Raw genomic sequence first — 17,631 nt, forward strand, 5'->3', positions numbered from 1 at the left:
GTGGAGCCGTGGAAACAAAGAGATGAGGAGCAGAGAGGGAGTTGGGGGGGCTTACTGTGACTAAACCTAACCTCCTGTGGGGGCTATGTGGTGTTACAGCATCTCCAGGAATGTGATCCTGTGATTGAAAGTTGATCTCTCAGCTGTGGACTCTATATTTAGGATTTGTTGAATCAGATGTGGACTAGTGTTGAGCACATCCAACAGTCAATACTCCTTCTTCTACCTCAGCGGACCTCATGCTGAGCAATAATGATGATGGATCTGGTCTTCCATTTTAATGAAGAAAAACTGTGACGTCAAAGTCATTACATAGACTTCCATGACCAAGAATCTGGGAATGCAGGAGAAGATGATTAGACCAAATGCTGGTTATTAGATGACATTTTAAAAAGCAGAACATCCTCCTCAGACAACCGCTCACATTTTTATTCCAGCTTTAGACATTAAAAATAAGAAGGAGCCTCTGCTCCTGTGTTATCATATTTTTAGCGTTTCCCAAACCACTTTTCTACATGAGGCCTCATTCACTAAATATCCCTCTTCAGCCGGGGAAACTGCTGGGAAGTAGACAGTGTTGAATTAGATAATGGGGGGAAACCTAAAAACCACAAGAAAATACATCAAATATACTGCAGTCTAGAGTCTATATACAAGCAGATAATTAAAATGTTTCCCATAGGGATTTTTTGTTGTTAAACTGCCTTTTCAGTTTGTTCTGAGCAAAAATTAGAAGCTTAAACAGAAAGAAAAAAGCAAAAAGTGAGAGCCTTTCTTTATGACAAAAACATCGGGTCCCTTATGATCATTTTCTTGTTAAAACTAGTTGATTACCTCTGGTAGTAGGCAATAATCTTATTTTGATGAGACAAACTAAAGCTCTGAAAAAAAAGTATTATTTTTCTCTCATTATAATTAGTTTGATAAATGGCTTAAGAAGAATGGCTCACTGACATGACTTTACAAAAAGCATAGTCACTAAAGCTACCAAAAGCTTTGCAAATGTATTCAAACTCACATAAACACACAGTGGTAAAGGCCATCTGTCATACTTTGCACACAGTGTCACGTTTCACAGTCATGATCTGAACTCATGCTGGCATAAAACATGCATCACTATCAGTAAAATTACTGTATATTTTAATGCAGCCAACAATGCTTAAGCAGCTCCCTTGGCTGCATAAGCTACATGGATAATGGAGCTACATAGCTGATTGAGCTACATAGCTAACGCAGCAAAAGCTAAGCTTACAAAGCAGCTACATAAGCTACGCATCTATGTTATCTGTGAAGCTAAGCTTTATCTACGTTTACTAAGTCTCACATTGCTAAAGCTAACTTAGCCGTTGGTAATGGAGCTCTGTACTTATGTAGCTATAATCAAAGCTAAGCTTACAAAACAACTATGCAAGTGGCGTAGGAAAGTTTTCTATATACATTAGCTTTAGCTATGTTTGCTAAAGCTCACGTTGCTAAAGCTAACTGAGCTACATTAGCTTTTGTGGTAATGTTAATTACGTAGCTAGCAAAGCTTTGTTAGCTCTAGATAAAGCTAACATAGCAAAAGTGAGCCATGATTTATGTTACTACTACTCAAACAGGTCAATACAGAATTAATTCCTTGACTAGATCTCTGATTTTTTCTGTTTTATTTATGAAATAATTCTTAGTCTTTAATGTTTGCACTGTGGTTATTTAATGAATGAAACTGCTAGACTTTATTTATAAATAAAGTTGAATTTAAAAAAGAATATCTAAAAGTGGAAAAACATTGTACCAGCAAATTATGGCAAGTCAGAAATGTTTAAGCTGCACTAAAATTTCATTAGATTTTTTATATGGTCTTAAACTAATCTAGCTATTAGATATGATACCTGCTTTTATTTTGAAAGAAAGCAAATAACTTTGGATTGATCCAAGATTAGGACATAAACGTAACCCTGGAAAAAAATACTTGTTATGGACTATAAAAGGCAAATGATGAAACAGTAAAAAAGCAATTCTAGTGCAGATGACTTTTGACTTGTCCACTGAGCTGTCTGTGAAATTTTCTCTTAAACTAAAACATTAAGTCACAGCAATGGACTTATTTTACATCACTGTTGCAGGAGACATTGCATTGGCTGAACCAAAGCGTGCTGAAAAAGACAATAAAGCATGTGATTTATGCGATTGAAAAAAATAAATGCCCTAATTATGGACATTAATCGTGATTAGTGCATCAATGCTGACAGCACTACTCGTAAAATGAGTGCAATCCAACCGCTCTGTGCAGCACTCATATTTCTTAAACGTAATTACACTCTCACAGACCACTCTAGTTACACCTGTACAGACGATCATTAATGTAAATATCTAATCAGCCATTTACTCTGCATCAGCCGTTTAGGTATGTACACATGGCTAAGACAATCTGCGGAAGTTAAACATCACAACTGGGAAGAAAAGTTTTTAAAAGGACCTTTGAATGTGCCATGGCTGTTGGTGGTCTGGCGGGCTTTCATGTTTTTCTCATCAAATTCTAACCATACCACTCAAATGCTGCAGAAGAAATCTAAACTTATCAGACCAGACAACTCTTTCTAAATCTTGTATAACTTTTGTGAGCCTATGTGGATTGTAGCTTCAGTTTTCTGATCATAGCTCACAGTAGTGACACCAAGTGTGGTCTTCTACTGCTGTAGCCCATCTGCGCTAGAGGTTAGGCCCGTGTATGTTCAAAGATGCTTTTCTGCACACCTCAGTTGTAGTGAGTGGTTATTCAAAGTATCAGCCTATCAGCTCAAACTTGTCCGGCCATTCTCTGACCTCTGCCATCAACAAGGAGTTTTGGCTCAGAGAACTGGCACTCACTGGATAATTTCCCTTTTTCTCATCATTCCCTGTAAACCCAAGAGATGGCTGTGGGAGAAAAGCTCATAAGATCAGCAGTTTGTGAAATACGCAGACCAGTCTGTTGATTTTTGGAACTAATAACAACACTTAATTCAAAATCCCTTAAATCACCTTTCTTTGTGATTCCTTCATTCTGATGCAGTTTGAATCTCAAAAGCTCATCTTTGACTAAACATACATCGCTAAATGCACTGGTTGCCCACATGATTGGCTGTTATATTTGCATTAATGAACAGTTGGACATGTGTGCATAGTAACATGATTGGTGAGTGTAGATAAATTAAATCTTGAATTATTTGAATTATGCTCTGCCTGAAATATTAATACATTAAGTCTTAATGTACTTTTACATAACAGAGCCTATAAATAAAAAATTAAACAAATAAATAATACACATAGCCACACAGAATTGTGCATGCTGTGTCACTTCCATTATATTCAACCGTGCACATACACAGCTGTCACATATTTATCTGTTTTGAGGAGTATTTTGTTCTTTCTAAGATAAAACTGAGTAAAGTCTTTGATGTGGCACAGTTGGATTTTTGGGATAACCAGATGGAGGTCACCTTTTCTTTTTTCTTTATTAGATGATCAAACACAAGTCAGCTCCTGCAGGACATGTCCCCAAAAATGCCAAACATACTGCATGGATATTTTATTTTTTTAAGATAAAAGGCTTTATTGCACACTAATGTCAGTTTTCTCCTAAGTTGACTTAATGTTCATGACTGACCTTCATGAAATTCTTGAATCATAAAACGCCACAGCACATTTTTCTGAGGTGTTCAAGATGAAGCTGTGTTCATAAAACGCCTCAAAACATAGCAATCATTTTTATTTTAGGAATAAGAACTACAGAAATAAATGTTTATCTTGGAAGAAAAACGCCTCTCAACTGTCACTGAATCATCTGAAGAAAAAACTAAACATGAAAAGAAGCGATCAAACAGAAGCTGCTAGATAACTCACATTGTTTTGCCACTTAGGAATGTATTTTTACAGTTTACTGACAGCAAACACTTAAGACACCATGATAGTTATTTCCCCTGAGACACAGTCTCACCTCCCTCCTCCATGAGATGTTTAGTTTGTATACAGTAGACTTTGCAGACTGCAGGGTGGACCAAAGCAGCAGCTGCTCAGTGCTGAAATGTAAACTCGTCTAAATGTAAGGGATTAGAGAAATTCCCTAAATACACCCCTGCTAAAATTCCCATTCAAATAAACACATTTGCTCTCCAGTCTTCAATATATATATCAGTTTTATTGTACGGACAGAAAAATTATACAGTTTGAGAACGTGAAACATTCCCCATCAGACAAACAAGGCGGCTGAGTGGGAAAGCAACGTGAAAAAGAAGAGGGGGGGCAGGGAGGGGGCTGAATCGATGGATACTCAGAGGGGGGCGCTGGATCGACATGGCGAGTTCTCACTTCTTCTGATGCCTGACAAAAGAAAAAAAACAGACATTTACTTACTTAGGGATTTATTTTAAAATGTGGTATCAGAAAGTATCAAAAGTCTTCATTACCCTATTTTAATAAAATATAACATTTGTACTGTGTCTGAAAGATTAACACATTTTGTATAGTTTAAAAGCCTCCAAAGGGTAGCCATTCTGCATCTGCTCTGTAGCAATTCAATACAAGAAAAGGAAGGGTTGAATGAGGTTTTCCTGCTTGCTCAATGGTTATCGAAGTGTAAAGTTAATTGGTTCCTGAAAGTAACTGAACAGCCAAACAGGTGTACTTTTGCTTTAAGGAGAGTCTGTGAAGGCAAACAATCATAAAGAGCTCATGTGAGAGAAAAGCTCAGGGACAAGTGAAGAAATCTTGTAAAAAGCAAAACAAATCATGATATATGAACACCTTTCTTTCATTTGTTTTAAACCTGAGACTCTCTGCTCGGTCGCTCTAACCACTCGGCTTTCATGCTGCTTTGAATTCAAATCTCAGCCATGAGGTCAGCTTGACAAAGATCACTGCAGTATTTAATCTGTCACACAGCACTTGAACCTCATAAAGACATGACAGAGTGTGCACAGAGGCCCTAATTTGGTCAGTGACACAAAGCATCATGGGAGGCATGCTACAGTCAATCCAACACAAACACAACAAGCAGCCAGGAACCATAAAGAATCACGCTTCATTGTGGAGTACAGTGAAAGGGTTTTGCCCACTGAGATGGCAGCTAAGTTTACATTCCCTAATGTCAGTGACGAGTGAAACTGGGTTATGCTTGGAAACAGCAGTACAGAGCTGCATTGTGTATAATCACACATTATTTTCTCTAAAAAAGGTTTGACAGCTTTGTGGTATTGTGTTAAAGTCTGCAGGAGTCTGGAGATGTCTAACCTTAAGTGGACTTTCATACTGTGATCATGCTTGTTTCTGTGTGAATGATGCTAGCTGTGTATTGATGCTATGTGACCTATAAGGACCACATACATGAGTGAGGATACCTTTGCACTGAGAAGAAGTTCTACTCATCAATGTACTCAAAGGGCTCAGGGGGCTCTGGTTCCTGCTCTTCCTCCTCAATTTTGGGGCCATGAGCTGAGACTGGCTCCACCAGCTCCTCCTCCTCCTCACTGGTGTCCTTCATGATGATGATGCCACCTGTATGGAGCTGGTGACAGAAAGTGGGAAAAAAATCCACATTAGCAATGACCTGCTGATGTTCTGCAGGTGTTTATGTTTTAAATATCCTTGCTTGAAGTGCAAAGAACAAGCTGATCTGTACTTGTTTATGTCTCTCTTCAATGTGAGCAGAAACTTGATGCTTGTGTAACAACTGGAAAGAAACTGAACTTAGCAGTGACACAGAAAAACAGGCTGGCTGAATGACTGAGGAGAAAGCAGGAGATTCAGCACATTAAGAAGGTAGAACTGAACATTTTCCTAAACCACTAAAATTCAAGGACTCCAGTCCTTCTGTTAACATCAAACATTGTTTAACCTCCTGAACCCTAAGCTTTTATTTTGTATGCATTTTGACATCTTACTACTTTGGGATAGTAGGACCTGATAAGTATAGGAAATACGCATTGTATTTTGATTAGTAATTTTTTAATGTTCTCATATGTGGACAGTGGGTTTATTTTAGTTTATTTATAATTTACTGGGTTGAGTGGTTATGTTTTAGGTGGGCATACAAGTTTGTTGTGTTGCCTTTTTTGTTGCCACCACTTTTGAACAAATTCGGCATACTGGCTCGTCCGTGTTGATGGGCTCACATTGCTCATTAAATTCGAAGCGGAAATATTCCCACACCGGGGCTGTGGCATTTGGCTCTGCAATCATCTTTTTTCTTCCTACCTTGTGTTGCTCCTCACGAGACTCACTTGCTGCACTCTGTGTGTGTATGCTAGCGGCCCCGCCTCCCCCCACAGAGACAAAGAGACTGGATGACTGACAAGAGGGTTCACTCCGTTCATTCCACTATGGAACAAACCAGCCAGGCGCTGAGACCAATGCACAGAGTGAACCCTCTTGTCATCCAGCCTGTTTGGAGGCGAGAGATGAGGAAAACAAACATGCATGCACATGGTAATATAACAAGGCTGGCAAAATTATTTAGTTCATTTTCATTTATCGTCCGATAAATTGATTTATCGATTATCGTCTCAGGCCTAAGACCAGTTGATCGGTGTAGTGACAAGTCTCAGTGATACTGAGCTCTCTATTGGCACTCATGAAATACCTCTCTTGGCCAACCATTGTTCTTGGCTGGAACTAAATGTTATTTATTTGTGGGAACTCTGTAACATTATTAGAATGATTTTAAATTACAGTATTGAACACAGTTGATTATATAAATAAAATTAATCTAACTTAAAAACATTTTTAATATTGGTCAAGAAACATTCAAACACAAATTGTCTGGGAGAAAAAAAATGTTGAAAGCAGAGTAAATGCTGATGTAAAATTCACACCATATCCCTTATTCTTAGATTTAATGTAATGGTACAACCATGAATGTAGTAAGCAAGAGTAAAGAAGTATGGAATTTGTAGGGACGGAAAAGTATTTAAACAAGTAAGAGTCAGTGATTTAAAAAAAAAAATAGTTTGAAGAATTATTTTGCTACAATAAAAAGCTCAAGGACTGAACTCTTCATGTAAATGTAAGATGATCCACGTAAAAGGCTTTCAGTAAACCCTCTCTTACTGAGCAGATTCCAAGATGAGTCTATAAAACCTTTCACTTCCTAAACTCATCTTTGAAAGTAAAAACAAACCCTTAAAAGGAAAGCAGCGTAACAAATCTTGAGACAAACTCAGACACCATTTGGGCACTTTATACACTCAGTTGTACATCGAAATGCTCCAACCTAAGCCAACTAAAATATCAAACCCTGTTTTAATCATTACAGGGCTTAGATGTGGAGAACTACATGCTGTCCTATTTTTTTGTACAAAACTGTCAAGACTTACAGGAGGACAGCAGACATTTGGCTATAGACCTGAGAATAAGAGAAAGCTTCTGTGCTTGGAGATGTTCCACAGAGGGAAACATCAACCAACAGGCTTACTCCCGACTCAAAGGAGTTTTGGTTCATGTTAAGATACTGAGTACAGTTAACACTGAATTAGAAAATTGTCATTAACGTGGTGAACCAGAGTTGGTGTAGTATATTAGGACCACTGCTGGTAAACAATTTTCATCAATTTCTCATTCAAAGATAACAGTGTGCCAGTCTGTTGTTTTTATTAGCTAAGAAAAAGGTACAGCATTATATCACATCCTTCTTTTTTGGCAGAGGGTCTACTCAGAAAAACAAAATGTCCTGTTCTAAATGAAGATACGCATAAAAATGTATGGACAGCAGCGTGTTTTTACCGGTTTGAAGGGCTGATAGCGGCAGGTCTCGGGCATGATGAGCACTTTGAGCTGAGCTGGCATCACTCTGGCCGGGTTCTCCAGGAGCTGGAAGTTTGGCTCTGCCTCCTTCTTCTTCTCTTTCTCCTTCTCTTCATCCTTTTTCTCCTTCTCCCCTTCCTGGACTTCCTGTGACAGAGAGGGAGAAATCTACATCAGGTCTCCATTCACTTTTCTTCATGCATGAGACATCTGTCTAGAAGTTGTACTTTTATGGTAATACAGAATCTCTTGGTGAGTCTTTATGTTGCTGGGGCTTACATTTTGAAAGTCAGGGATGGGATTAAACCCTGAGATGTTGAGCAGGTTTGGGTTTGGTACCTTGATTGTACTCAGGAAGTCAACTGGTACCTCCCCAGCTACCGGGCTGCTACTTGAACCAGTGACCCTCTGGTTCCCAACCTGCAGTCTGAGCTACTGTTACACCAACAACAATCTACTCTCTCTATATTTTACTAAGTCCACAGTGATGTACAAAAAAAATCTAATTTGGCACTGATTATTGAATTAGAAAGGATTTTTAAAAACATTTATTTGGGGCTTTTCTATGTTTTTAAGGATTGGAAACAGGGCTGACAGAGTGGGGGAGAGACATGTGGGAAAGGGCCAACTGCATACATGGGGCGTGCCTTAAACCACTAGGCCATCTGTGCCCCAGAAAGAATTTTTTTTTTAATCATAAAAAGATTTTTCTTGCACTAAACAAATAGTTTAGCCAATAAAACGGTTATAGCTTTATCTGTTTCCGTTGGTAAGTGGGAATGGGTAAATGTAATAGGCCAGTCATAATGAAGTAACACAACACAACAGAGGAACACTAGTTTATAACCACTTTTTGTAACGTGTTCTGTAAAAATGAACTCATTTTTAGGATAGTTTTCAGAAATAATGCAAGTCATCAACGAACATGGCCATACAAAACCACCATAACAATATTAGTGGTATAACATTGGACTTTTTGGAAGAGTGATAATTGAATAAAATAAATTTTATTTTCCTGTTGGGATTCAGAGCTTTATCTCTGCAGCTCAACATGTATTTTTCTTACTATTTATTTATTTAATTTTAAATAAATGAAGTACTGAAAACATCTGCACTCACCACTTCCATCTTCTCCTCCTCCTTTTCCTTCTTCTCCTTCTCCTTCTTCTTGGCTTTGGCTGTGATGGAGAGAACAGCAGTGGACACCTGCCACGCAGAGACACAGAGCAGACAAAAATCACACAATGGAGGATCAACACTGTAGAGACTCAGACCTTCCACAAACATTGCTTACACTGTACAAAAGAAGACTAGTCAACCAAAAAAAAAACCACTGCATTCATAAGAACACATACAAGAACTGTTCAGACTGAGACCGAGAAACTGAGAAAAAGAGATGCCAACATAATTAATAGAAATGGCAACAAAACTGTAAGTTGTATGAGTTGCAAAATTATAAATCACTATAAATAGTGGTCAGCTTTCCTGACTGACACTACTGGAAGGAAATAAAGAAAGGAAATGCTGATCAAGCACATCTGCAGGTGTGCCTTGGTCTGTCAGCTCTCACCTTCTCCTTCTCCTTCTCCTTGGGGACCTCCAGAGCAGGTGGGTAGGCAAAGGTGGAGGGCTTACAGTTGGATCGGTACTGCACCTTAGGCATCTGAACACAGAGACAGAAGAAAGGAAGGTATTTATCAGCTGTACATCACCTGGTCTAGTTATAACCTGGTCAAACTGAAACCATGTTAAAAGAAACGTCCCATCAAAAATCCCCACTTTTCTAACAAAAGTCTTAAAAGTCACAGATCAACATGATTTAAGCCAGTGTTTTCTACCAAGTAAAGAATTTATTAAGCTCTGTTCTGTTTCATCTGAACAAGTCTCTGTTGTTCTTCCATACCTTTAACTCCTACCTCTCTCCCTTTGACTGTATTAAAAGAGAGGAAAAAATCTAAATCTGAGTTTTTTCTATCTAGTGTCAGAGAGAGTTTGCCCTTCAGACAAAATGGTAAAATTTGCCTGGTCAAGTGTTTTGCAAACAATAGTGTAGCAAATGTTATATCACCATATCCCTTCCTAGAGTGTACATTTAAATAGTTACATGGAAGAAGAAACCGTTATTCTAACACTGATTTCTTTCAAACCTCACCCTCAAACTTAACCTTGCATAAAAATGAGAAAGTGCTCTGTCAGGTTAACTTTGACAAACATTAAAGAAGATCTCCACTCAGAGCAGCAGCAGGTGTCCTCTGTTCAGTGTGAACCTTTTGCATTTCAAAGTGTTGTGAAACTAAGTGACAAAACAGTCTCTACAGTCACAGAGCAGCACAAAATGTGGCGAAGCTAAACTTCATATTTTTATGAGCTCATAATTCAGTTGTTTTACTGCAGTATAGAGGCAGAAAGAGAGACCGCAAAGTCACTTCTACTTTGTAGAGTATCCTTAAGTGCTGTTAAAAGCTGTGATATTTACCTCTGATATTTTTTTTGCTTAGGAGTGTAACAGGGGGACAATGCTGTCTTCAGGAATAGTTACAGAGGCATCAACTGGACCAGCAGAACTATCTGGTAGCACACCACTGAGTGTGCATGTCTGACTGTGTCTGTATGTGGAGCTGCTACTGTGTCATTCTCTCTCATGCTCCCACAAAGCAAAAATGCTCTGAATTGAAAGAAGGGGGTGCACTGCAGTATCAATAACAATGTCTCAATATGTAATGACTGCAAAGCTTCATTATGGAGCTGTTGTGGAATTGTACTATGAAAATACCCAAGTCTGTTGCTGCGAAAGTCAAACTGAACCGAAGAGATTGACAGAAGAGAGGGATATTTTAGTCCAAGAAAGAGAAACAAAGACTGAAATGAATTGCGCTTAATGGCAAAACAGGTGCTGACATGCTTTGCATGCAGTGCAAAGTCTAATAAACTCTCCTGACTCCAGCTCATTCTACTCTCTATCCCCATAAAACAGGGGATTTACACCAAGTATTTTTTCCAGTGCATTGTGAAACCGAGGATGCACAGTAGAAGTGTATATTTGTCCCTGATGTAGGTAGCAATAAAAGGGTAAAGCCTTGCTAATGTCTGTTTAGGATTACAATATGTCACAGTGATCCCTTGGCATCTGTGTGTGAGTGGCATAAATCCAAAGACAGTCCAGAGTCAGGAGTGCCTCTTATGGATGGTGTCAACTGTTAACAAGACAAGAATCCTGGGATTTTCCACACCTCAGTGCACTTTCATCATCAAGAATTTACTGTCAAATGACAAATGATACCAACTAATCACAGGAATTTCAGACAATTGTACAAATTTTTTTCTGGGAAAAATTATTTTTATGTTTTTTGTTTCCCCTTTGAAATTAGCAAACAAACTTCTCTTTATACAATGTTTCAACCTATAAAGAAAAACAGTCGAGCCTCATGGGTACCTTGAGGTCTTTGTTGAGGCCAATAATGGCTGTTGGTGTAAAGGCCAGTGACAGGAAGTGCGAGAGTGGGAACCAGAACCAGAACTGAGTGAAGACAAGCAGGCCAACCACGGATGGCATGTGTGTGTGACCCGTCCTGGACTGCAGAGAGATGGTCACATTGCGCCCACCTGGATAAAGAAAGAGGCGGAAGAGCGAGACATTATCGAAAACACAGAAGACTTAGAAAACGGCTTTCAATTTTGTGTCATTATGCTCCTACTAATCGTAATTGTTTGGGTTTTCAGTGTGTGTTGGGGTGGGGCTTTTACATTTTCTATGTCATACTGGAAAAGACTGTAAAAAAGGTCATCTTGGCAGAGCATTAGTAAGATAAAGAAGTGGGAGGTTAATGAGGCCACAGACCAGGATGGTCGCCACCCTTCAAATGTCATTTTTTGGCTTCAACCTGTCTGAACTTTAGATCCAAGAGAGGATTTATGTTACAGGGACAAATTAGTGAGTAAGCTACACCCTGGAATGCATTGTCTACAACATCCGTTAGTATGAATTTAAAATTTAGACTTCATTCAACGTCATGAGATATGAGTGACAGGAAATTCAAAAAACCCTCTGAATAGTCAGAGGTGTGTCAGCTGTCACAAAAATAAAAGATTCATTTAGCAGACTGAGAGAACAAAACAATTTTAAGGAGTCATTTGTGTATAAATACACGTTTTTGATCCACTAATCCTGCAAAAGTACACCCTAAATCACAGTGTTTATTAAATGTCATTGCTATTGCCATTGTTGATGCCATTTTTGTCAGAAAAACTAAGTTTACATACCATTTTTTAAGGTACCCTACCTCTCTTTTTTTTTAAATTTTGTTTACATTTTACTTTTTTTGCCAAATCAGTTTTTGATAGATTTTGATTCATGTAGGACATGGCTTTTTCTATCATATTGGTACAAAGGGGGTTAGGTTTAGGGTTTTAAATCCATATATTTTAGCAGGCACGTTTCTATTTTTTTTTTTAAAATACTGTAAGGAAGAAGCAAATTTATTATCAAATGTGTATGTGGGGAAAACCTAAGACATTTTCACAGAAGTTATCTCTGAGTATTTTTGTTTGATAACAGACAAGAGTAGTCTAAGGTTTTATCCTTTCTGTGGCTGCTCATGGTCAAACTGTCTTCACTACTTAGGGCAATTTCAGAGTAAGCTGACTGGAAAGAAAGTAATTACCAGGGGTCAAGGCTGCTTCATGTAGCAGTAACAAAAAGTAAAGGCCTCTCCCTCAATATCTTGCTCAAACAGTAACGGGTGTTGGCAAAAGAGAAAACAGAGTGAGGGGAAGGAAGGACAGATAGGAGGCAACCTGGATCACTGACATTTTTACAGGGTTCAATGGAAAACTTCTCTGAAAAAGGGTAGGGTACCAGGGAGTAGCCCTTCCGTCAAAAAATGAAACAAAACCAGTAAAATCTTTTTTTTTTCCGAAATGATTTAATAATGGGGCCTTGTCTTGACACATGAACCAATGTTGAAAACATTCCAGTCCCTCTGATTGAACATTCGCCAGAATGAGTCACAAGTTTAGATCGCAGTGACTTGGTACTCAGGAGTCTCTTGAAAACCTGACAAAAGGTTGAGAGCACTTGACAAGAGTCGCCCTTGCCAAGTTTGGTGAGCCAACTTTCATTCCCAGGAGGAAGCAGAATGGAGTGATAGTTTAATGGTTTTGTACGACAGAACAAACAAATGTGCTTGCCATGTCTCTTTGAATAAACACAACGAATGAATCCAGTAGATAGAACATGCTTTGTTACATAATGAGAGAGAGCTAATTAGAGCTAATTAATGGATTTGATCAATTACTGAGGGGAAAGTCTGTTAAATGCAGCCCGAATACATACGGCTAAGATGGACAGAGTGTGAGAGAACAAGCAACAGAGACGGATATTTCCTGCATAATGACCACCAGTGATCATGAAACTGAGCCCTAATCACTTCCGTCCGTCAAATTAAATAAAATTACCCATGCACCTCAAAAATGCCTTACCCTCGAGAAGAACAAAAACATTCAGAACACCAGAGCTTAAACACGTCTGACACTCAAATAGCAGCGGCACAATTTCTGTTGGAATGTTTTTAAACTGAAGGCTTAACACTGAACTGTACAGAGCACATGGCTTATATACTAGAGTTTTATGTTTGGTAGGAAGGGTGAGGCTAGTGTTTGCTGACTGAAAAATGACACATAGTTGTTTGCATCTTTGTTCATTTTATAGCTGTAAATGTGCGTTATTTGAAAAATAATCAAATCCTATTTGTCAGCAAAATTTGTTCTGAACAAAAATAAATGCAGATGCAGGCAATTGCATATTCTATGACGTAAACTGACTATGGAAATGCAGACTTTTGAGAAAGGCTGAAACACCTGATTGTTTTTAGACAGCAGTACATAAGCAGAGCTGTGTTTGTCTGTTTCAATACGCATACTTTTTGTTAAGAGTTTAAAATCTGGTCTTGCCGGTATTGAGGGTTTGTGTATATATGAGAATACTGGTGTGTTCTGTGTGTGTAGATCTTTAGATGATGATGTGCAGCTCTCAAGGACCTCACACCCTCAATCACAATCAAACACAAACCTGCTGCATACTTGTATCCACAAACACTCCCACAGACACACAAACACAGAGACTATCAGACAAACAGCAATCACCAGGGAGAGACCGACAGGCTATTTGGCTCCGAGCCAAGCAGAGGTAACAACGTCAGCTAATGCACCTTAGCATGATCTGTTCCAGAGATCCTGTGCACGGGTGGTCAACCCAAGAGCGTTACTCTGTTTGCTTGAGCGTTAAGGAACTCTAATTAAGACACACACACAACCGCAAACATAGGTTATGGTTACAGCGGCTCATTTGTTCCGAAATTTGGTTCTTTGAGTCCCTCCTGAGGAAAAAAGGCACAGAGGCAGGCTGGTGTATACACCATTTTTCTCCGGTGCCATAGTGGCAGACCTGGATAAACCTACTGCTGACTGAGCAGACCGACTCCTCACTGGCTGGTCAGGTTAGTATCAAATTTTATGCAGTCATGTTTGGAGACCTACCTGCATCAAGAACTCCCTGAGCCAGGATGGCACCAAACTTGGCCATGACGTCGTCATGTTTGTCGTTTATCACCTTTGCATACAGCTGCCTGAACTGGTTCACCTAAAACAGTGGGTAAAGGAAAACATGTTCATATCCATCATATTCCCTCTTGCAAAATCAGTGGCCAAAAAAGCTTGTTCTAACGCTTTTTAAAAAACGTATAATTAGTGTATATTATCAGGACTGAATACACTGCATATGGTGCTCCATTTCTTGTACATATCAACATATTCTTGAGAAATGCATTATCAACAAAGGCTATATGGTTACACACAAGCACATTTTTATCCAAAAAAATTACAACACCTCAACCTTAAGTCTGTGGAGCAATGTTGTATCAAACCCCTCCCAAAGCCATTTTCCATTGTGGAGTATATCTATGAAATTTAAGATAAATCAGCATCCTTTCAGACATTGAAATACTATAGAGAGGTAGTATGATTCCATGTACCCCCTGGTCTATGTGTCCTTGTCAGATAATTTTTCATACTAAATGAATTTAAAAAAAAAAATCAACTTTGCTATCATAGCCTATAATGCCATTTGTAAAACTTGCACCCTGTCAGCACAATAACATACAACCACATCAGCATAACCACAACCCAGATAATGGCGTTGTAGGAGTCCAAACACTAAAGGCTCATTTAAGTTTGAACCGCATAAGGATACGGACCTTTCTGTCTGTTATCTGAAACCATTTTGTCCGTTCTCTCAAAGCCTACAGATAACAGGTAAAACATTGCAATACCGCCGCCAATCATGGGGCAGTGTTGAGCAATGGAGCCAAAGGTTCAACCCAGAGTTGCAAACACAATGAGAAGAAACATTTAAATGAAATTAATAGAGTTTTCCTAGGAAATATAAATGAATATTGAGTGAGTTGTCAGTAAATGCAAACATATCAATGATGTTAGCTCAGCTGGGCACAAAGACAGACAATTACAAGAGCACAACTGAGCAGAGGACGGACTGTTCTTATTCAGTCTATGGGATAGAAGGAGCGGCATCAAAGTAGCTTGGTGAGAGAGAATGACCTCTAGTGGATCAGTTTTCAGTGTCCACTCCAACATAATAGACGCACATCGGTATGAGGTATTGACGCTTGTAAAGTTCAAAATGCACAGATCCATTTCCATGCATTCGAAGAGCATAAATGAACCTTAACAGTATATCTAAAACTTTGAGAACACCATAGTTATGTGCTAGTTTGGTCCAAATTACCGCCCCAAAACTAGAGGTCTCAGATATCTACCTTCAGCAGTGAGCCAGATTTAGAAGTTAAGACATGTAGTGCTTTGAAATAAACAGACGTGGATGTAATAACTTCTCACATTCCACTACCTGAAAAAAACGTCTCTTGCACAATCCTGCATACCAACTTGAGCTTTACAAACTGTGGCTGAGCAGATGAGGAGTTGTTGAAAAAGTGTCTGGTAATCTTCCCCTTCTGTGAGACGGTATGAGGAGCTCTGATGCTGCTATGAGTGTGTGCTGTTATGGTTTGACTATCAGCTCTCCAGTCTTCCATGAAAGATTTCTTTGCATTTACAGTTCTGATGGCTTTTGGTTTGGGGGAAATCTTATACTCATCTCCTTTTTATTCTCTTTACTCATAAAAAAGCTCTGGTCTCAGTGCTCTAAGTCGAATTTTAAGCGTCACTGAGGCTTGATGTTATTCCACGGACTGTCAACATGTCATTTAGACAGAAAACAGAGCAGTGCTTCTCTGTGCTCTGCACATTTTACAAACTGCTACATTTATTATTTAATGAAAAACTTCTGTGTCCTAAACCTCCAACATCGGCCAATAATATCATTGACTTATTCACTCATTAACAAATTGCATGGTAATATTAGAAGAGGATACGTTTTAGGAAGAAAACAGAATTTTTGTTACACTCACCTTTGGACAGGTGACTTCAGTCTGCTGAATCATAATGAGGGCAGAGGCAATGAGGGCGCCCTGCCTCACATAATTCACTGGATCATTGGTCATTGGCTCCAGGAGATTGATGGCCTCCTGTTAGGGGAGAGGCAGTCAAACTGAGACAAAACAGTCATGTTGCTTCAAGGATTTTTCACAGTGAATGAGGATTTGAAAGATGCATTAACCCTGTTGGGCAACTGAACCAATATTTGCTTCCACATCTCACAATCACATCAAGGGAAGCAACTGAAAGTTGTTTTGCTACATGATGCTCTTGCTTGGCTAAACTTCACAAAGGAAGGAATAAAAAACTTGTTGATTCTGCCAATCTTATAAAATCTGTAATTTGTGTCAGATTAATGCAGATGTGAGAAAGAAATTTAGATTTTTTTAAATTCTGAAACACATTTTATGTTTTGTCATTCACACACAAACATCAGTTCAACAAGGATATTTTCATTTGGACAATTACAGGAAGACAGATTATCAACAGAGGCAACCAGACTCCACAAATTAATGACATTAGTGTCATCCATATCTGGTTGCCCTGGACAACTGAGTAACAGTTATGACAAGCCTTGCCTTCTTCAGTTTCCTTCCCTCAAGAAACTGATGTGAATGTAAAAAGTAATGAAGGAGCAACCGTTTTCTCATTTAATTTCTGCTCTCTCCTCTGTTCTTAGCTGAGCAGTAATGACTGTAAACCACACCAGCAGACTCAGAGTGAGGCGTCTGCTCTGCCGAGGAAAGAGAAACAAACTAGGATGATGACAGTGGAGGTAAAATAAACCATGTTTCATCAATGCTCTCAGCCCAGCTGGCTGAGACAGCCGTTTACTGGGAAGAGAAGTAAGAGTGTAAAGCCAACACCCGCCGACCACATCCTGATCCTGATAGGCTGTCCAGGAGTTTAATTGAGGGTATTTACTGTCAGGCCCACTCAGCAGTGAAGGTCGACACATAATGTGGCTGCTTAAGATCCTCTTAATCCATGTACAGCGGTTTCTTTTCAGACTTAAACCTCAGTGTGAAGTGAAGTTTAAATCGGCTTCAATTCAAAAGTGCTGAAAACTGCCAGGATGCTTGTGTAAATAAATTCAAACAGTGCAGAACGCACACTACCACAAGATTATTTCAATTTTCGTTCAAGTTTTACAAAACTGTACCAACAAAGATGTTCCAAAAGGTTCTGGTGACTGTGTTTAACTTCTATTTTTGCAAGTATTTGTAGAGCATTTTTCCTTTCAGTTCACTAAACATGCTGACCGGTGTTTAATACACTATAATGCCAAAAGTATTCGCTCACCTGCCTTGACTCGCATATGAACTTAAGTGACACCCCATTCTTAATCCATAGGGTTTAATA

At 38.9% G+C, this 17,631-nt stretch overlaps 1 protein-coding gene across 2 annotated transcripts in view; it reads right to left on the bottom strand.

Moving 5' to 3' along the window:
- Nucleotides 1–4,142: 4,142 nt before the first annotated feature.
- psmd1 (proteasome 26S subunit, non-ATPase 1) overlaps nt 4,143–17,631 on the bottom strand; it is a 35,048-nt gene continuing 21,559 nt past the window's right edge. For both annotated transcript variants that reach the window (XM_041791011.1, XM_041791009.1), the window contains 8 exons: nt 16,242–16,358; nt 14,296–14,398; nt 11,195–11,364; nt 9,332–9,424; nt 8,881–8,967; nt 7,741–7,908; nt 5,361–5,527; nt 4,143–4,344 (listed from right to left, as the gene is read on the bottom strand). In XM_041791011.1, coding sequence (XP_041646945.1) covers nt 5,381–5,527; nt 7,741–7,908; nt 8,881–8,967; nt 9,332–9,424; nt 11,195–11,364; nt 14,296–14,398; nt 16,242–16,358 — 885 coding nt within the window. In that variant the 3' untranslated portion in view covers nt 4,143–4,344; nt 5,361–5,380. The remainder of the gene's footprint in view (nt 4,345–5,360; nt 5,528–7,740; nt 7,909–8,880; nt 8,968–9,331; nt 9,425–11,194; nt 11,365–14,295; nt 14,399–16,241; nt 16,359–17,631) is intronic.

This window comes from Cheilinus undulatus, linkage group 7 (assembly GCF_018320785.1).
Source record: "Cheilinus undulatus linkage group 7, ASM1832078v1, whole genome shotgun sequence".
NCBI lineage: Eukaryota > Metazoa > Chordata > Actinopteri > Labriformes > Labridae > Cheilinus > Cheilinus undulatus.